Source organism: Puntigrus tetrazona, chromosome 7, assembly GCF_018831695.1.
Source record: "Puntigrus tetrazona isolate hp1 chromosome 7, ASM1883169v1, whole genome shotgun sequence".
Lineage (NCBI taxonomy): Eukaryota > Metazoa > Chordata > Actinopteri > Cypriniformes > Cyprinidae > Puntigrus > Puntigrus tetrazona.
In genome coordinates, this window is record NC_056705.1 from 39,623,951 (window position 1) to 39,639,924 (window position 15,974).

The 15,974-nt window shown below is 38.4% G+C and overlaps 1 protein-coding gene across 2 annotated transcripts in view; it reads right to left on the minus strand.

The window, feature by feature from the left end:
* LOC122349368 (sodium/potassium/calcium exchanger 3) overlaps positions 1 to 14,682 on the minus strand; it is a 29,394-nt gene extending 14,712 nt beyond the window's left edge. The window contains exons 1-3 of one of the 2 annotated variants that reach the window (XM_043245379.1): positions 14,339 to 14,682; positions 10,251 to 10,343; positions 52 to 128 (exon numbers count right to left, since the gene is read on the minus strand). In XM_043245379.1, the coding sequence (XP_043101314.1) occupies positions 52 to 128; positions 10,251 to 10,343; positions 14,339 to 14,435 (267 nt within the window). In that variant the 5' untranslated portion in view covers positions 14,436 to 14,682. Of the gene's footprint in view, positions 1 to 51; positions 129 to 8,821; positions 8,916 to 10,250; positions 10,344 to 14,338 lie in introns of those variants that run through there. The other variant, XM_043245380.1, reaches the window with a different exon arrangement.
* Positions 14,683 to 15,974: the final 1,292 nt, after the last annotated feature.

Below are 15,974 nucleotides of genomic sequence, written 5' to 3' on the forward strand. Positions count from 1 at the left end.
GATGGATGGATGGATGGATGGATGGATGGATGGATGGATGGATGGACTCACACAGAGCACGTGCAGTAGTATGGCTCCTCTCTTGCGCTGCTCTTTGGTGAAGATGTCTTCAGGGAACTCATGAATTGCTAATAGGAAAACAGCACATGGTTTAAACATGGAATCATCAGAAACAATTATGCCTGCTGGATTTTTAAAACCAATTTAGCTGAATGTGTGGCAGGCTAGTGGCATGTATGACACCAGGAACATGAACGTTAATGACGACAGAATTAAATTCTATTTATAGCAACCCATCACTGTGCTACTGAAGCCTTCTCCAGACTCATATAAAAACATACACACTATAGACACACTTTCTTGATTACTTTATTTCTGCCTAAACATGAGTTTTAGAAGAGTTTTCTCAACTGGAATCAAAAGTACAAGATTTCAAACTGGACTAATAATTCTCTGGATAATTCTCATAACATTTTGTGAGTAATGGTTGAAAGATTTTAAAGTGTGGTCTTATTTAAAATGGCTTTCATTTTAAGTGAAACGTTAAATGTTGAAATTTCAAAAAGTGAGCAAGCCAACTGTTTACAATAAGCACAAATAAAATTAAATCTCATTGACCATAAATACGGCAGAATTAACATATTAATTGCATTAGTAAAATATCCATATATTGAATAAGGGTTCATTAAACATATGTACATCTCTAAGGTTGTACAGGAGTTACAATTTAGACATTTTAGTGTTTATGTGAAAATAGTACTCATGAGATGACGTTGTTTCTTATAGCTTTCTCTCTTTCTTTTGTAAAAAGGATATTTTAGAAAAGAGTTCAAGTTCTCGGCTGTGTTTCACTCAAGTACCATCACATCTCCTTTGACTCTAGCAATAACATTTTCCACAAACAAAAGCAAACACATGCACAGGGTCATTTTCTTGCCCTTTATATCCCAGACAAAACAACTTCACCCCTCCTTTGTTATATACAATGGTTTCTTTTTCTTGAATTTTCTCATTTCTCTTTTTTTCTTTGCTATTTCACTCTCTCTCTCTCTATCCTCCACCTTCCTTCCTTCCTTCCTTCCTCTTTTTTGTCATCTTTCCATCCTCTTTTGTAGCCCGGTGTCAAAAGACATGTATTGGCTCTATGAAAATCGTGCTGAAAACCCGCCTCCGATGAACTGACGAGCTGCCTTAGCGAAGCCAGTTACTATGGCGACGTCTTCCCTGGGGCAGTGAATTGTTGACGAGCAGCGGCTGGAAGCCAATGGCAACAGAGCGAAAGTGAGAGACTGAGTGGAGGATATATCTTTCCCATGGACTTGATTTAGGAAATATGGAAAAAAAGGAGGGACCAAGGAGATGACAAGCAACACAGAAGTGCAACTGCTAAAAATACTCCATTTCCCTCTCCCAAGGGGAACGTCTTGGGGTTCTGTGAGAAAGACGCACATATAAGACGGCGTTTGACTCCAACAAAAATAGAGAAAGTGTGTAAATCAGATGGCAGAGCAAGTGAACGATTTTAAGACAAACCAAATAACTGAAAAAAGCCAGGATAGTGGAAACTTTTACACTTGTTTTGTTTAAGCTCCCCCCACCCTATTTTTTTGTAGTCTCAACCTCATGTACTTACCAACATTTTTTAAATTTGTAAAAAAAAAAATGTAGCTATAAATACAATTCACTGGAGTTTCCAGAGGCACTAGTAACTATTAGCAGTAAAATAGGAACAAAGTTCATTCCATTTCAAACCATTTATGATTACAGAGGCATATGTAAGGAATAATGTATACATCCAGCAGGTTTTTATTTCAGAATAAAGAATTATTACACTTATTACACTTCTTGCCACAAAAGTAAATAATTAGACACAAAACATTAATCTGAGTTGAAATATTTTACTAATTTAATAGCTGTTTAACTAAAGGCAAAGCTTCTGCAAAAAAAAGTTGTTTCTAAAAAAAATGGCTGCATGCAGCACCTCCCTCCAGCTCTTCTGAGGGAACACAGAGGTGCTCCCAGGCCAGCCGAGAGACATATTCCCTCCAGCGTGTCCAGGGTCTTCCCTGGGGCCTCCTCCCAGTGGGACATGCCCTAAACATCTCCATCAGGAGGCGTTCGAAACAGATGCCCAAGCCACCTCAGCTGGCCTCTTTCACAGTGGAGGAGTAATGGGTCTACTCTGAGCTCCTCCCGAGTGACTGAGCTCCTCACCCTATCTCTAAGGGAGCACCCAGCCACCCTGCAGAGGAAACTCATTTTGGCCGGTTGTATCTGGGATCTCATCCTTTCGGTCATGACTCAAAGCTCATGACCATAGGTGAGAGTAGGAACATAGATTGACTGGTAAATCGAGAGCTTCACCTTGCAGCTCTGCTCCTTCTTCACCACAATGGAGCGGTACATCGATCACATTACTGCAGAAGCTGCATCAATCCATCTGTTGATCTCTCTTTTCATCCTTCCCTCACTAGTGAACAAGACCCCAGGATACTTCCTCCACCTAAAGCAGGAGCTCCCCACCAAGTGCACGCTGTAGGTCCTGGCTTGATGCAGCCAACAAGACAACATCATCTGCAAAAAACAGAGAAGAGATCCTGTGGTCACCAAACCGGACCCCCTCCGGCCCCCAGCCCCGGGCCTCATAGAAATCCTGTCCATAAAGATAATAAACAGGACCGATGGTGAAGGGCAGCCCTGTTGGAGTTTAACATGCACCGGGGAACAAGTCTGACTTACTGCCGGCAATGCGAACCAAGCTCCTTCTCCAATCATACAAAGACCTGACAGCCCTTAGCAAAGGGCCCTGGAACCCATACCCCCAAAGCACGCCCCGGAAGGGACAAGTTCGAATGCCTTCCACAAATCATATGTGGAGTGGTTGGCAAACTCCCATTAACCCTCCAGTACCGTAAGGAGGGTATACAGCTGGTCCAGTGTTCCACAACCAGGACTTTCCCGGGGAGGCTAAGGAGTGTGATACCCCTATAGTTGGAACACACCCTCCAGTCCCCCTTCTTAAAATGAGAAACCACCACCGCAGTCTGCCAGTCTTGAGGTACTGTCCCTAGTCTCCACGTGATGTTGCAGAGGTGTGTCAGCCAAGACAGGCCCACAACATCCAGACACCTAAGGTACTCAAGGTGGATCTCATCCACCCTTGGTGCCTTGCCACCGAGGAGCTTATTAACTACCTTGGTTACTTCAGCCCAGGTGATGGTCGAGTCCTCCTCTGGGCCCCCAGCCTCTGCTTCCTCAGTGGAAGACGTGTTGGTGGGATTGAGGAGATCCTTGAAGTATTCGTTCCACCGAAGTCAGCAGATTGCAGCTGCGCAAAGCAGCCTATAGGCACAAATGACAGTGAGAGACCTATTCTCAACCTGAAGTCGCCGACCCTCTTGCTCTGGGGTGAACTCCTACACATGGCGGCTAAGCTGGGCGGCTATGAGTAAGCCCACACAAGCCCGCCGCCTCTCACCATGGGCAACACTAGACTAGTGGAGAGTCCAGCTCTGTGAATTGTTGGCCTCCTGGAAAGTATGTTCATTTACTGTACATGTACTCAATAATTGGTAGGGGCTCCTTTTGCATTAATTACTGTCTCAATTCAGCATGTCATGGAGGTGATCAGTTTGTGACACTGCTAAGGTGATATGGAAGCCCAGGTTTCTTTGATAGTAGCTTTCAGCTCATCCCCCCAACACCAGCAGATGACATTGCACCCCAAATCATCACAGACTGTGGAAACTTAACAACGGACTTCAAACAACGTGGGCTATGAGCTTCTCCACCCTTTCTCCAGACTCTAGGACAGTGGTTCCCAACCAGTGTGCCGCGGCACTAAGGGGTGCCGTGAGATCTTTTGAGGGTGCCGCCAAAATTTCGCGGAAAAAATTCCAAGGGTGCCTCAAACAAGAAAAGGTTGGGAACCACTGGTGTAAACAGTATTCTCAAATCATCTAGGACTAGGTATAAGGTGTTGTTGCATGCAAACTCTCGAAATGAAACAAATAAATAAATAATAATAAAAAAGCTACGGAGATTTTAAATATCTATTTCCTTATAAGGGTGCCGGGAACTTTTGAAAGGCTTTCCAAGGGTGCCTCAAACAAGAAAAGGTTGGGAACCACTGCTCTAGGACCTTGGTTTCCAAATGAAATACCACCGAACTACACTCCAGTTTTTCTTCTTCTTAGCCTAGGTAAAATTCTCTGATGTTTGATTGATTTTGCTTGAAAATTCTTATAAGGTTGCGGTTTTCTCAGTTGGTTGTGCATCTTTTTTTTTCCTCCACACCTTTTCCTACCACTCAATGTTCTGTTAACATGCTTGGATACAGCACTTTGTGAACAGCCAGTTCTTTGGCAGTGAATGTTTGTGGCTTACCCTCATTGTAAAGGGTGTTAATGATTGTCTTCTGGTCAACTGTCAGATCAGCAGTCTTCCCCATGATTGTGTAGCCTAGTGAGAGATCATTTTGAAGGCTCAGGAAACCTTTGTAGAGTTGATTAGCTGATTGGCATGTCACTATACTCTAATTTGTTGAGATTAGATTAAAAACATCACAATTAAAAGAATCAAAGATTAAGCTACACAAAGTCGCTGTGTGTAGTAACACATTTACTTTCATATGTTTAGGATAAAACTGAACATGCTTTTAGCGCCACCCACTGGACATTTCGCTTTGAAAGTGCCATGAAATGTGCAAGAGGCAATATAATATAATTTTGCAGAAATGCCGCCACAGGCACAAATTGCGTCAATGTGCAAATACGTCACTATGACCTTTCACCTCACAGCAACAGACACCTGCTCCGCTTCTTAAATACAAGCAGCCAATTCGGGCCTCTTGTTTTCTTTTTTCGTACCAGCTGGGGCCAAGTTTAGCTCCAGTGCAGCTGCGCAAATCAGCAGCCCTCAGCAAATGATTGAAAGCTTCTCAAATGATGATGGCTCACCCAATCCTGTGTGACAGTTATTCTCTACAAAAGTGCGAGGAGTAAAAAATAAAGGTTCCAAATGATGGGTTTTAGTGCGATGCAATAGAAGAATGATTTTGGGTTCCGCTAAGAACCTTTCAGTTAATTTGAAGAACTTTTTACCACTATAAGCAAACCTCTTGTGCAATGAAAAGGTTCCACGAATGTTAAAGATTCTTCACTGAACCATCAACGGCAATAAAGAAGCTTAAGAGTGAAAGAAGAAAAATAGCTAGAGAAAAGGCTTTGGTGGTTTAAATGCTTGAGAGAAAAAGTGACAGCATCTGTCCTTCTGTCTGATTGTGTGACTGCAAGCTAAGAGTGAGTGACAAACTGCAGAAGACAATGAGGAGAGAGAGAATGTTATGCTATTGACTTAAAATGGCAGGGTGTCTTGGTATCCAGCTGGCTTATCAACTGCGAAACACGACCCCGCAGTATACAACAGCAACCCACTCAGGACTGATACCGCATATTCGCTGAAAACCTGTGCATCACGTTAACTAAAGACTAAAAACATTAAATATTTTATTATCTGTAATAAATTTTTATAAAAAGCAAGCAAAATTTGAACATTTTTCAATTTGATATTTTGATGAATTTGATATACCAAAATAACTACAATTCCAATAACGCATTAATAATGTAACTTTTTTCTATTTTGCATTAATAATGCACTTCATTACTTCATTCTGCACATCTTTGGACATATAGTGTCCGATCATCCCACAGATCCGACAGACACATTTAAAAACACCCACAAAAAAAAAAATTTAGATCTTTTTTCTCACTAAATAATGTTAATAATATTGAAACTGTATTTTAACTTTTAGGTATAAATCACATCCACTGTAAATGCTTTTAAGTACATCCTAGGCATGCACCAAAATTATTAACAATACATTAAAAAGCGAAATTACTTAAAGTAAAAAATATTATTTAAACTATTACAAAAAATAAGCTATTGTAATGGCACTAAACTAACAACATCTTACACACGCAGATATGCTGAATGACTGAGGAAAGCGAAGTACGGGTTTAAATCAGCACATTGTGTTTAAATAGCATGTCTCACATCTAATAATCTGACCTGTGAATTCTGTCAGAGGGGGAAAATAAAAGAAAAAGAATGCAAGTGAGAAAGAAGTGAGAATAAGAGGGAAGGTAGATTCATCAGAGCATGTTTTATTAAAGCAGATACAGCTATAGAGCGGTAGAGTTTCCTTTCCACTATGTGGGTGCAAGTGAGAAAGCCCCGGTTAGGTGTAAAATCCCAAAATAATGAACAAATGGCACAAAAAAATAAAAACGTTCTGTTTTTATTATGATTTAACTACTAAAATGACTCAAAGTTCGTTAATAGCCTTGTTCAGCAAAATATTCTGTCATTTATTTACGCAAATTATGAAGAACGCAAAGGAAAGCCAGTGGAGCTCAGAGCTGCTGAGAGATAATATAACATACCTGATGCTAAACTTTCCCAATCAGTCTCTATTCATTTATGTTAATTATTATACATGAGGAGAGGCAGGCCTAATGAGAGAGCAGGCAAAGCTACATTGAAAGCAAAACATTTTAAATAATATTTCTAATGCTTTTGAAAGAAGACTCTTCTGCTCACCAAGTCTATATTCCTTTGATCAAAAACATAGTAAAAGCTGTAATATACTGTAAGTTACTGTGTAATGTTGCTGTTTACAATTTGGACCTGGAATCTACACCAGGTTCTCCCGTTCTCCTGTCTTAGTTGTATTATATAGTCATTTTTCTATTTATGTTACAGTATACAATATAACATGTCTGTTATTTAAATATTTCTAACCAACCAAGAGGATGCTTATTAGAGTCACTTTCATTAAATACTGGACAAATCATATCCTACTTGTACTTATTAATGAATCACGTCAGAAGAGGTCACACTCGAGGTCTGATTTCCACACAGTCAAAAATGATGCAGCATGATTTGTTTTTATTAGACTGCAGCGATCGTGTTTGTCTGTGAGGGATTTTCTAGCCACCTACTCCTTCTGAAATGTACACAAAATATTTGGCCAACGCAAAGAACATCATGTGCAATGATTACTGACATGGCTAAAAATAGCTCCTTCCCTTTCCTTCTCATTATTTATTTCCTCCCACCTTTCCCTCTCTCTTTCTCTCTCTCTCTCGCCGCCTCTGTCTTTTTCATCTAAGCTCCCGCTCTCACACGGCTCTCCACAAACACACGCACTCCCAAAATTTAGCATTCAGTTGCCAAGCAACACAAACCTCAAAGGATTCTCGTCTGAAGACGGGGTCTGCCGTCTCGTCCTTTTATAAGGAGCAAAAACAATGGCGAGGACGAGAGAGAGACAGAAAAAAGAAATCAATCTCAGACTTATTACACAATCCCCTCTAATTATGGAAGAGCAGTTTAAGGAACCGCACCTAATGAATGTAATATTGCTCAGCTCTCACAGATATGCAAATTAAAGGAGATTTAGCCAGTAGGATTTCATCCGATCGCAGATCTGACATTGAGAGCAGTCATTATCTCAGGACATTTTTTGCCTGCGCTCTTTGAATCGATGAGTTAGCTACAACCTGGTCTCATAAAAATATGCCCGTCTGTGCACTTGTAATGTTTGTAATGGAATATTTGACTACAGTTTCAAAGAGAAATGGCGCTAAAAAACACAGGTTCAATACATGAACCCTGGCACATTATTATTACGTTAATACAGATGCAGTAAGTATTGTATTAGATAGTGTTAACAAATGAAGAAGTGATATAAAACGGCATTTGTTGATGCAACCGTGCCATTTCGGCTTCCTTTAAGCAGAACTGTTTTGAGCTCTCCATAAACTGCCGAACAAACACACCGTCTATGAAAACCAATAGATACGAAGCGCGATGCTAACGTTCAAAAGCATCGGTTTTCAGATCTCCCAGCATATTACTATTGTTTTGAAATCATAACATGATACTCTTCCAGTAACTCTGCGAAAAAATGACACATTATTAATTGAAAATCCGTAAACGTGTGGAATAAAATGGAATAAAATGTGTTGGAGTTTTACTGCCTGTAGTGTTCATTTCTTTTGGAAACTGCAGTGATATTCACTTTTTAAAGTGAGAAGTAATGGAAAACAGGATTCCTAGTGGAAACGTACGGTACTGCAGCCACACTAAATCTTACAGTTTTCAGTTTTTCTTCTTAAAATTAAGCATTCAGGATGTATCTTTTTTTCTACGCTCAAAAAATGGTCAACAGGTAATAAATATATTACAGCATAAACATAATTTAGTATCATAAAATAAATAAAAATTGGCAAACATTACAATCTTTTTCGAAATTGACTTCTTAGACTTATTAGTAACTTAGCACTTAGCACTACTTAGCACTACTTAACTTAGCACTTAGCACTTAGCACTATCCTCCACTATAAACCTGTAGTGATTGCTCTTTGTAAGTGCTCTTAGGTCAACTCAATGCTTCTTGACTCGTTTCTACTCGAGAATGTCAGCTGATTAAGATTCAAGAGTCATTTAGCCTGATCTGTGAATCATTTTGAGCAGCTAAAATATGACAGCACCAAGGAAAGCATATGAGAGAAAACTAGTGTTTTTTTGAACCATTGCTAACAATAGAGTCCAATGGAACTTGCAACCATTTTAGCTAACAATGTTTTTGAAGTACTGCTGAAAACGTGTTGAAACTTGTATGTTTTTAAATATAGTTCTAACCACACATTTGTAATCATAAATATGCAATTTAGTACATTTAAAATACAGTAACTTTTACATGTTATATCAACTAACGCATTAAATATATGATTATAATCAAGCTTTAGTATGTTACCTTAATGAGTTTGAGCTGTTTTATTTATGAATCTCTGCAAAGTTATCAAGTTCCGTGGCTAAACGCTGCTAACGTTTACAGCACATCACTCCATGAAAGAGAGGGGAGGAGTCAGCAGAGCTCATTAGCATTTAAAGCAACATACCTTTTCATGAAGGCCCTAAAGAATCATATCAACTCGTGAAAAATGACTCTCTCACTTAAGTGGCCTTTTACTTTATTAATATTATATTATCTGCAAGTGCTTTTTTACAGTATATATTTAAGGTAGAGTACAATGGCACATTTAGTAGAATTCGTTACAAGTTTTTTTGATTTGACCTGTTCATTGGGGAAATCTGATTCTCTATATCTAAAGTTTTATAGTGTTTGCTAGTGTTTTGGTAGACTTCATCCCTGACGTCCCCGATTTGAAGACTGCGTATCTTCAGTGCTCGAGTGTACAGGTCTAATTATGTCAACTAACAGTGCTGCAAGCATCCATTCTGTGGCGTTGGCCATTATTTAAACTGCTTGCTGCGCTCACAGATTAAAGCAGACAGGCCATGCTGTGATCTCAGTACTTTGTCTGCATAATACACAAACTGCAACAGAACTACAATAATAACAACAACAGAGGTATTTGTCTGAGATCAATGCCTGCAAGTGTTTTCCAGATGAGGCAGTAGAGCATCTGTTCCTGACGTCTGTTTATGTTTGCCGTAGCCTCCTGATATCTCTGGACAATGTATGTTTTCTTTTCCACCCCTTTCATACGTCCCATTTTTCTGTTTTGCAACAGTAATTCATACATCTCTGAAACACGTGGCCTCTTAAGATAAATCTCTGCTTTCTCAAGGGTCGAGCAGGCTCTTGAGAACAGTACATAGTACTTTTTACGGAAAGAATATGCTTAAGTGTAAACTTACTGTAAAGTTTTTGGACACTTAACTGAGAGTTAATCACAATCGAATGAAAAAGTATTATAGTTTAAAAATGTATGTTAAATACAATCTTTGACCATTTTAAAAGATTTTTGACCTACTTAAGTAGGACTTCAGTACATCTTTATACTTTATAATGTTTATAATTCTATTGTCTTTATACACTGACTTAATGTGCTTCTTTAAAGCACTACTCAAAGTTCTTAAAACAATTATTTAAATATTCTTTACATATAGTTTGACATTTTTACTAAGTGCACTCTTTATGTCACTTAAGTAGACTTTTATTTCAAGCTTTTTAAGACCAAGTAACTCAAATTAAACATGCAAAATATTTAGTGCGTAAATCTTGTACATCTTTCAAGCAGTGGCCTTATTTGGGGAAACAAATATTTACTCTCACACTTGGTAGTTTGTACAAATCAGCACAAACCGGTCAATAAATAACGCAATCTTCAATATAAATAGTTCTGAAATGCAAACACTCTAAAACATTTGTTGCCCACCTGCTCTGGGAGTGTCGATTGTTTGATTTTCGACTCCATACTGCAGGACCCTGCGTCGGGGGAAGTCTGTTTCTTGCCACGATGACTCGATCTCTGTAATGACATGAGAAATGAATATATCTCCACGCGTTTCACAACCAAATGTGTACAAAAGTTTACTTTTATATCACTGCAACGGTCAACAATGTTAATGAAAACATTTACGGATCCATCAGGTGGACCAAAAAAGGTATTTGCGAGCGATGCTTGAGCAAAAACATTCGGCGCCAGAAGGCACTTCAAGCTGCGCTACGTAAGCGTGCGTCCTGACGCACGTACTGTACAACCAGAACCATTTTGTTTAGTTTTCCCTTGGCAGCAAGAAAACACAACAGTGGCAAAGCTATGCAGCATCCTGTTCTGTAGTTCAGAGCGGCAGCGTTGCGTGTAATACTGTGAGGATACGGTACCCCAAAGATGAAAAGGACCATATACGAGTTGCTTTTTAAAAATGAATAATTATCTGCAAATCTGTAATTCATGACAGATCTGCAAATGAAATCTAAACGATGTTTTTTGTGAGCTTTGTGTTTGTTTATATAAAATAAAGCAATATTCTCTGGGGAAACTGTATTGCATTATGTTGATTTCACTGCAGTGAATGGGTGCCGTCACAATAAGAGTCCAAACAACTGATAAAAGCATCTGAATTAAACCACACCACTCCAGTCCATCAGCTAATGTCTTGAGAAGCGAAAGGCTGTATGTTTTCATAAAACCAGATCCACCAATAAGGCATTTCTAATCCTGGCTAAGTCCTCTATCTGTAATATTGCTTTTTCCAGCGAAAAAGTCATGTCGTGTGATTCAGGAGAGAAATATGCATGGACCAAGCACCATTTACAAGCCAAAACAGACCAAAACTGTTTTGTTTTCAAACATGTGGGTCGGTTTTGATGTGAGAGGTCAACACTGGAAGAACGTTTTCACTGGAGCGAGCGTTATTACGGCTTATGAACTTTGCCAGAAGTGGCAGTTTATAGTCAAAAAATGGATTTATTTCTCACAAACATGCAGTTTTTCTATCCTCAAGACGTTCACTGATAGACTGGAGTGGTGTGGATCGTTTGTGGATCGTTGTGATGTTTTTGTCAGCTGTTTGGACTCTCATTCTGACGGCACCCATTCACTGCAGAGCATCCATTGCACATAAAACGCTACATTTTTAAAAGTCCAAAGTAAAGACAAAATCACGGACGAATCCATGTTCTTCTTTCCTTGTTCTTAAAGGTCTTACATTGTAAGCTTTCGGTCCTTCTTCCTTTCACTCAAATGAGGACATTGCATTGTCATCCTAGGCTTTGTCTCAATGTTTTTTTGGACAATAATTTTATAAAAGCAGACTGGGCATCTCATAATTTTGCCGGGTCCTATAACCTGAACATTTTTATCAATCCAAGTGTTTAAGATAAATCCATTTAAAACCCAGAGGTGATCCTGGTTAAATATTTCAAGCAGTTTATGTTGAAAATCAGATTTTTGAGGTTTTTGTGGTTTAAACTGTCTTAAAAGTATGCCATTTCTAATGTGCGTACTACTCTGTTGTTCACAGTCTTATGGAGGATTTTCGAAGCCGTTCTCACCGACCGCTTTAAAAGCGGTTTCTTATCAGACGGTCTCGCTTGCTCTCTTTATAGGGCATATTTGGTGATGCTATATATGGGTAAAATCAGCTCCTCTGCTGCACTACCGTCCTCTCTGTCATCACAAAACATAAAAATGAAACAACTGATGCCACACACGAAGATCACGCTGGATCGGCCTGCTGTCGTGGATCAAGTGGGTCTAAACCTGAGGCTGTTCTTTATTCAAGATATATGTCAAATATCCCAATAATACAAGTACACTTGAGCAGAAAAATCTTCTTGTTTTATTTTATTTTTTTTCTGTGGACTGAAAGCGACCATCTGTCTGTATATCATTAATGTGTCTTGCGAAAAGCTAGGACGTGGACTTGAAGTGTCCTTTAAATCTTATACTTGCAGATCCATCCATGCATCCTTAAGTTGTTTCCTATTTCGTATTGATTGATTCTAATTTTCTCTAATTTACTTGTTGCATGTACTTTTGTACCCTGGTTATTATTGTTAATATATTTCTGAAATAAAAGACCACTTAAGTGATATAAAGAAAGACACTTTGATGTTTCTTTACACATTTAAGTACACTTTTAAAACGTGCACTTTGTAAAAACGTCTTTCTTTAAATTACATTTTTAACATTTGTTTTAATAATCATTAACATAACATAGCATTTAATATTAATATATTAATATTTTATATATAATAATATATAATAATTAATATATTTTATATATTAATATAAAAGTTAATATATTTTAAACTGCAACCTCATCAGTAACAAATATATGATTAGAAATATATATATTTAAACAGATTTAATTTAGAAATGCCATTGGTGTATATATTTTTTATCCATAAAAACACAACTATATAAATAAAAATTAGTTATAAAATTAAATATAAAAGTTTTACTTAAGTGAATAAAAAAAATTACAATAATAATATAACAAGAATATTTTTTTTTCCATTTAACAAAAAACATTACATTCAGTTTGCGCTTCAGTATATTATTTCCATAATAAGATTTTATTTATTTTTTTAACCAGGACTATCATATTATTTAAATGTCTGATTAAAATATTGCTATGGAAGCAAACGCTCGGCTGACGTGTCACTGTACGCCATTAATCATTCTGGTTTAATAAGTAAATCTGTGTCACATGGTTTTTTCTCGAAACTAGTTAAGCGTGAACTTCGCCCCCACGGCTGCGCCGGTCATCTAAACAACGCAGTTAACCCGTCAAGAAAATTCATACTCATCAATTAAAAGCTCACACTCACTTAAACGGTTTGAATCATGAAACTGTGCCAATGTCGAGCAGGTAAAAATGTTACAATGATATTCGTCAAATCTCTTGCTTCCTCCAATTGTAACGATAACGCTGTGTTTGGAAGCCAGTAATCATTAGTATTTAAAAAGCCTGAAAATATGCAAAGCTCGTTTATTTTTGAGCGATAATAAATACTTCATAAATGCATATCATTATTGCTCTCACCCTTGGTAGGCGAATTTCTAGAATCAGGTTCTTTTGGAGACTTTTCAAAAACCTTGATTTAAGTAGGATACCTTGTGTAGATTGGCCTTTCTATACTATACTATAAACTATATCATATTGGCTTCTCCTTACAGCAAAAACATAAATATGCAGTTCAAGCAGACGCTACCAAAGTCATGTGTTTGCGTCATAAAGCGAAATATTCTCTTCTATATTCTATCCTATGTGGGATTTCACATGTCTTCAATACAGCAGCAATTACATGTTAACTGTAATACAGGCTTATAGGTTAATTGCATGGGAAAGCACCTGTGACGCAGGCGTGAAGAGAGGCCAGAAGAAGAAGAAAAACACGTAAAATAGTAATCGCTGCTTCATGAAAAACACTTGGGACCCTGGAGCGCAAAAGCAGCTTATTTGTAGCAAAAGCTAACAATTCATTGTATGGGTCGAAATGATCCATTTTTCTTTTATGTCAAATATATAAAGTATCATGTTCCAAATATAAAGATCAGGTTCCATTAAGATAATTAGCAAGCTTCCTGCTCGATTCGTTTGTTTATTTTGAATCAGTAATATGCAGAATTTCATTTGGTCAACTTTAAAGGCAATTTTCTCAGTATTTTGGTTTTATTTCGCACCCTCAGATTCCAGATTTTCAATTATGTTTCTCTGCTCAAACACTGGCATGAACCACACATCAATGGAAAGCTTTTTTATTCGGCTTTCAGGTGATTTGTAGAATCTCAAAATTAAAAACAAAAACATCTTAAGACTAAATGATGACCCTCGTGGTTAAGAGATATATGATACATAAACGTAGGCATTAAAATGTTACTCTTCATTAGGACCACTGACGCCGATGCGCACTAATGAGATTCTCCAAACGCACACACAAACACAAAAATTCAAATAAATCAAATGACAACGCATGTCACGAAGGGATGATGGATGTTGTGATTGTCCTGACCTGTCAGCCGCAGGACCTGTGCGAGCCACACGACCGCGAGAAGCCCGACTCCTCCGCAGCAGAAGCGCCTGGCGCTCCGGTTCATCACCGGCTTCATCCCGCTCCGTCTGCTCCGCGCCTCGGACTCAGAACATGATCGTCGTAAGGCGGGGCTGATAAGTACCTTCAGAGACTAAACTAAACTTTTGGCTTGCCTCGTTTTTCTTCATCACAGTGAACACTGCGCTGTTGCGAACCGTTTAGACGCATCGTTGCTCCAAACTGTCTTAGGTGCTCAGGTATCTCCTGCTTCAAAGCGCGCAAATGCGCTCTCGTGCCATTGGGTTTGGAGGGTCCTCTCTCTCTCTCTCTCTCTCTCTCTCTCTCTCTCTCTCTCTCTCTCTCTCTCTCTCAAACACACGCAAATCACACCGCTGCCACTTGAGGGCGGCTCTTACCAATAGACGTGCTGTTATCGTGGACGACCAAACTCGTACAGCATGTCCCTATTGCTCAAATCTCTCTCTATATATGTATGTAGGCTATATGTGCGCGCGTTGCACATAACACATGTTGGTATTTGAGGTTTAGGAGGACTCTCCATAAGCGTAATGGTCATTGTGTTATTGTCCTCCACCAACCCTACACCCAAACCTACCCTTACAGGAAACTTTATGCATTTTTTGGTTTTCCAAAAAACACCAAGTGTAATACCTCTGTCATACCCATGTCATCTGTGTCCCCATAAACCACAAACACACACACACACACACACACACACACTATATATATATATATATATATATATATATATATATATATATATATATATATATATATATATATATATATACATACACACACACATCATCAACCAAAAAGTTGCTGGTCTCCATTGACTTCTATATAGAGAAAGAAATACTATGGAAGTCAATGGGGAGCATCAGCTGTTTGATTAGCTTTCTTCAAAATACCTTTTATATAATGTTGGGTGAACTGTTCTTAACTGACTGCATTTGGTAAGTTACTAAGCATTTTCTTAACCAAGCATTTTAAAAATGGGCTAAATTGGCCTAATTGTCTGAAAACATCTTTAGTAATCCTCATATATTCGCGACTGCCACCTATACTTAGTATTTCAATATTCAGATTTGTTACAACAATGATACCTTGGAGAATAGCAGCAAGCGAACTAATACAAATACAATTCAAATACATTAGCATGTGTCCTTAGAAAATATCTGACAGAAAACCCCCACAACGTTGAGTTTGTCTCCAGCAGGTGGAGATATTTACTGTGTGTTTGCGTTTGGCACACTTCAACTTCTCTGAAGAATGCACGTGATAAGATGTGATGTGTAATATTTGGGTCAATTTTTTGTTCATGAAACCGTGCGAGAACATGCTGTATTCTCTCCACGCCAAAATACTCCAGACATATTTTCCACTGTGCCAATCGACATCGACACTCTTAAAATGCTCGAGTAATGTTTCAATGTTTTCCCAAAAACTTCAGAGCTCCAGTTCCCCCAATTATTGAGAAACGCTTTCCAAACCCGATAAGCCACAACTTCAGCGCGAGGTCAGAGACATGTTTCTCTTCCATGTTCTGGAGTATATCACACAGTACACTGCAGCCAAATAAAGACAAAACCAA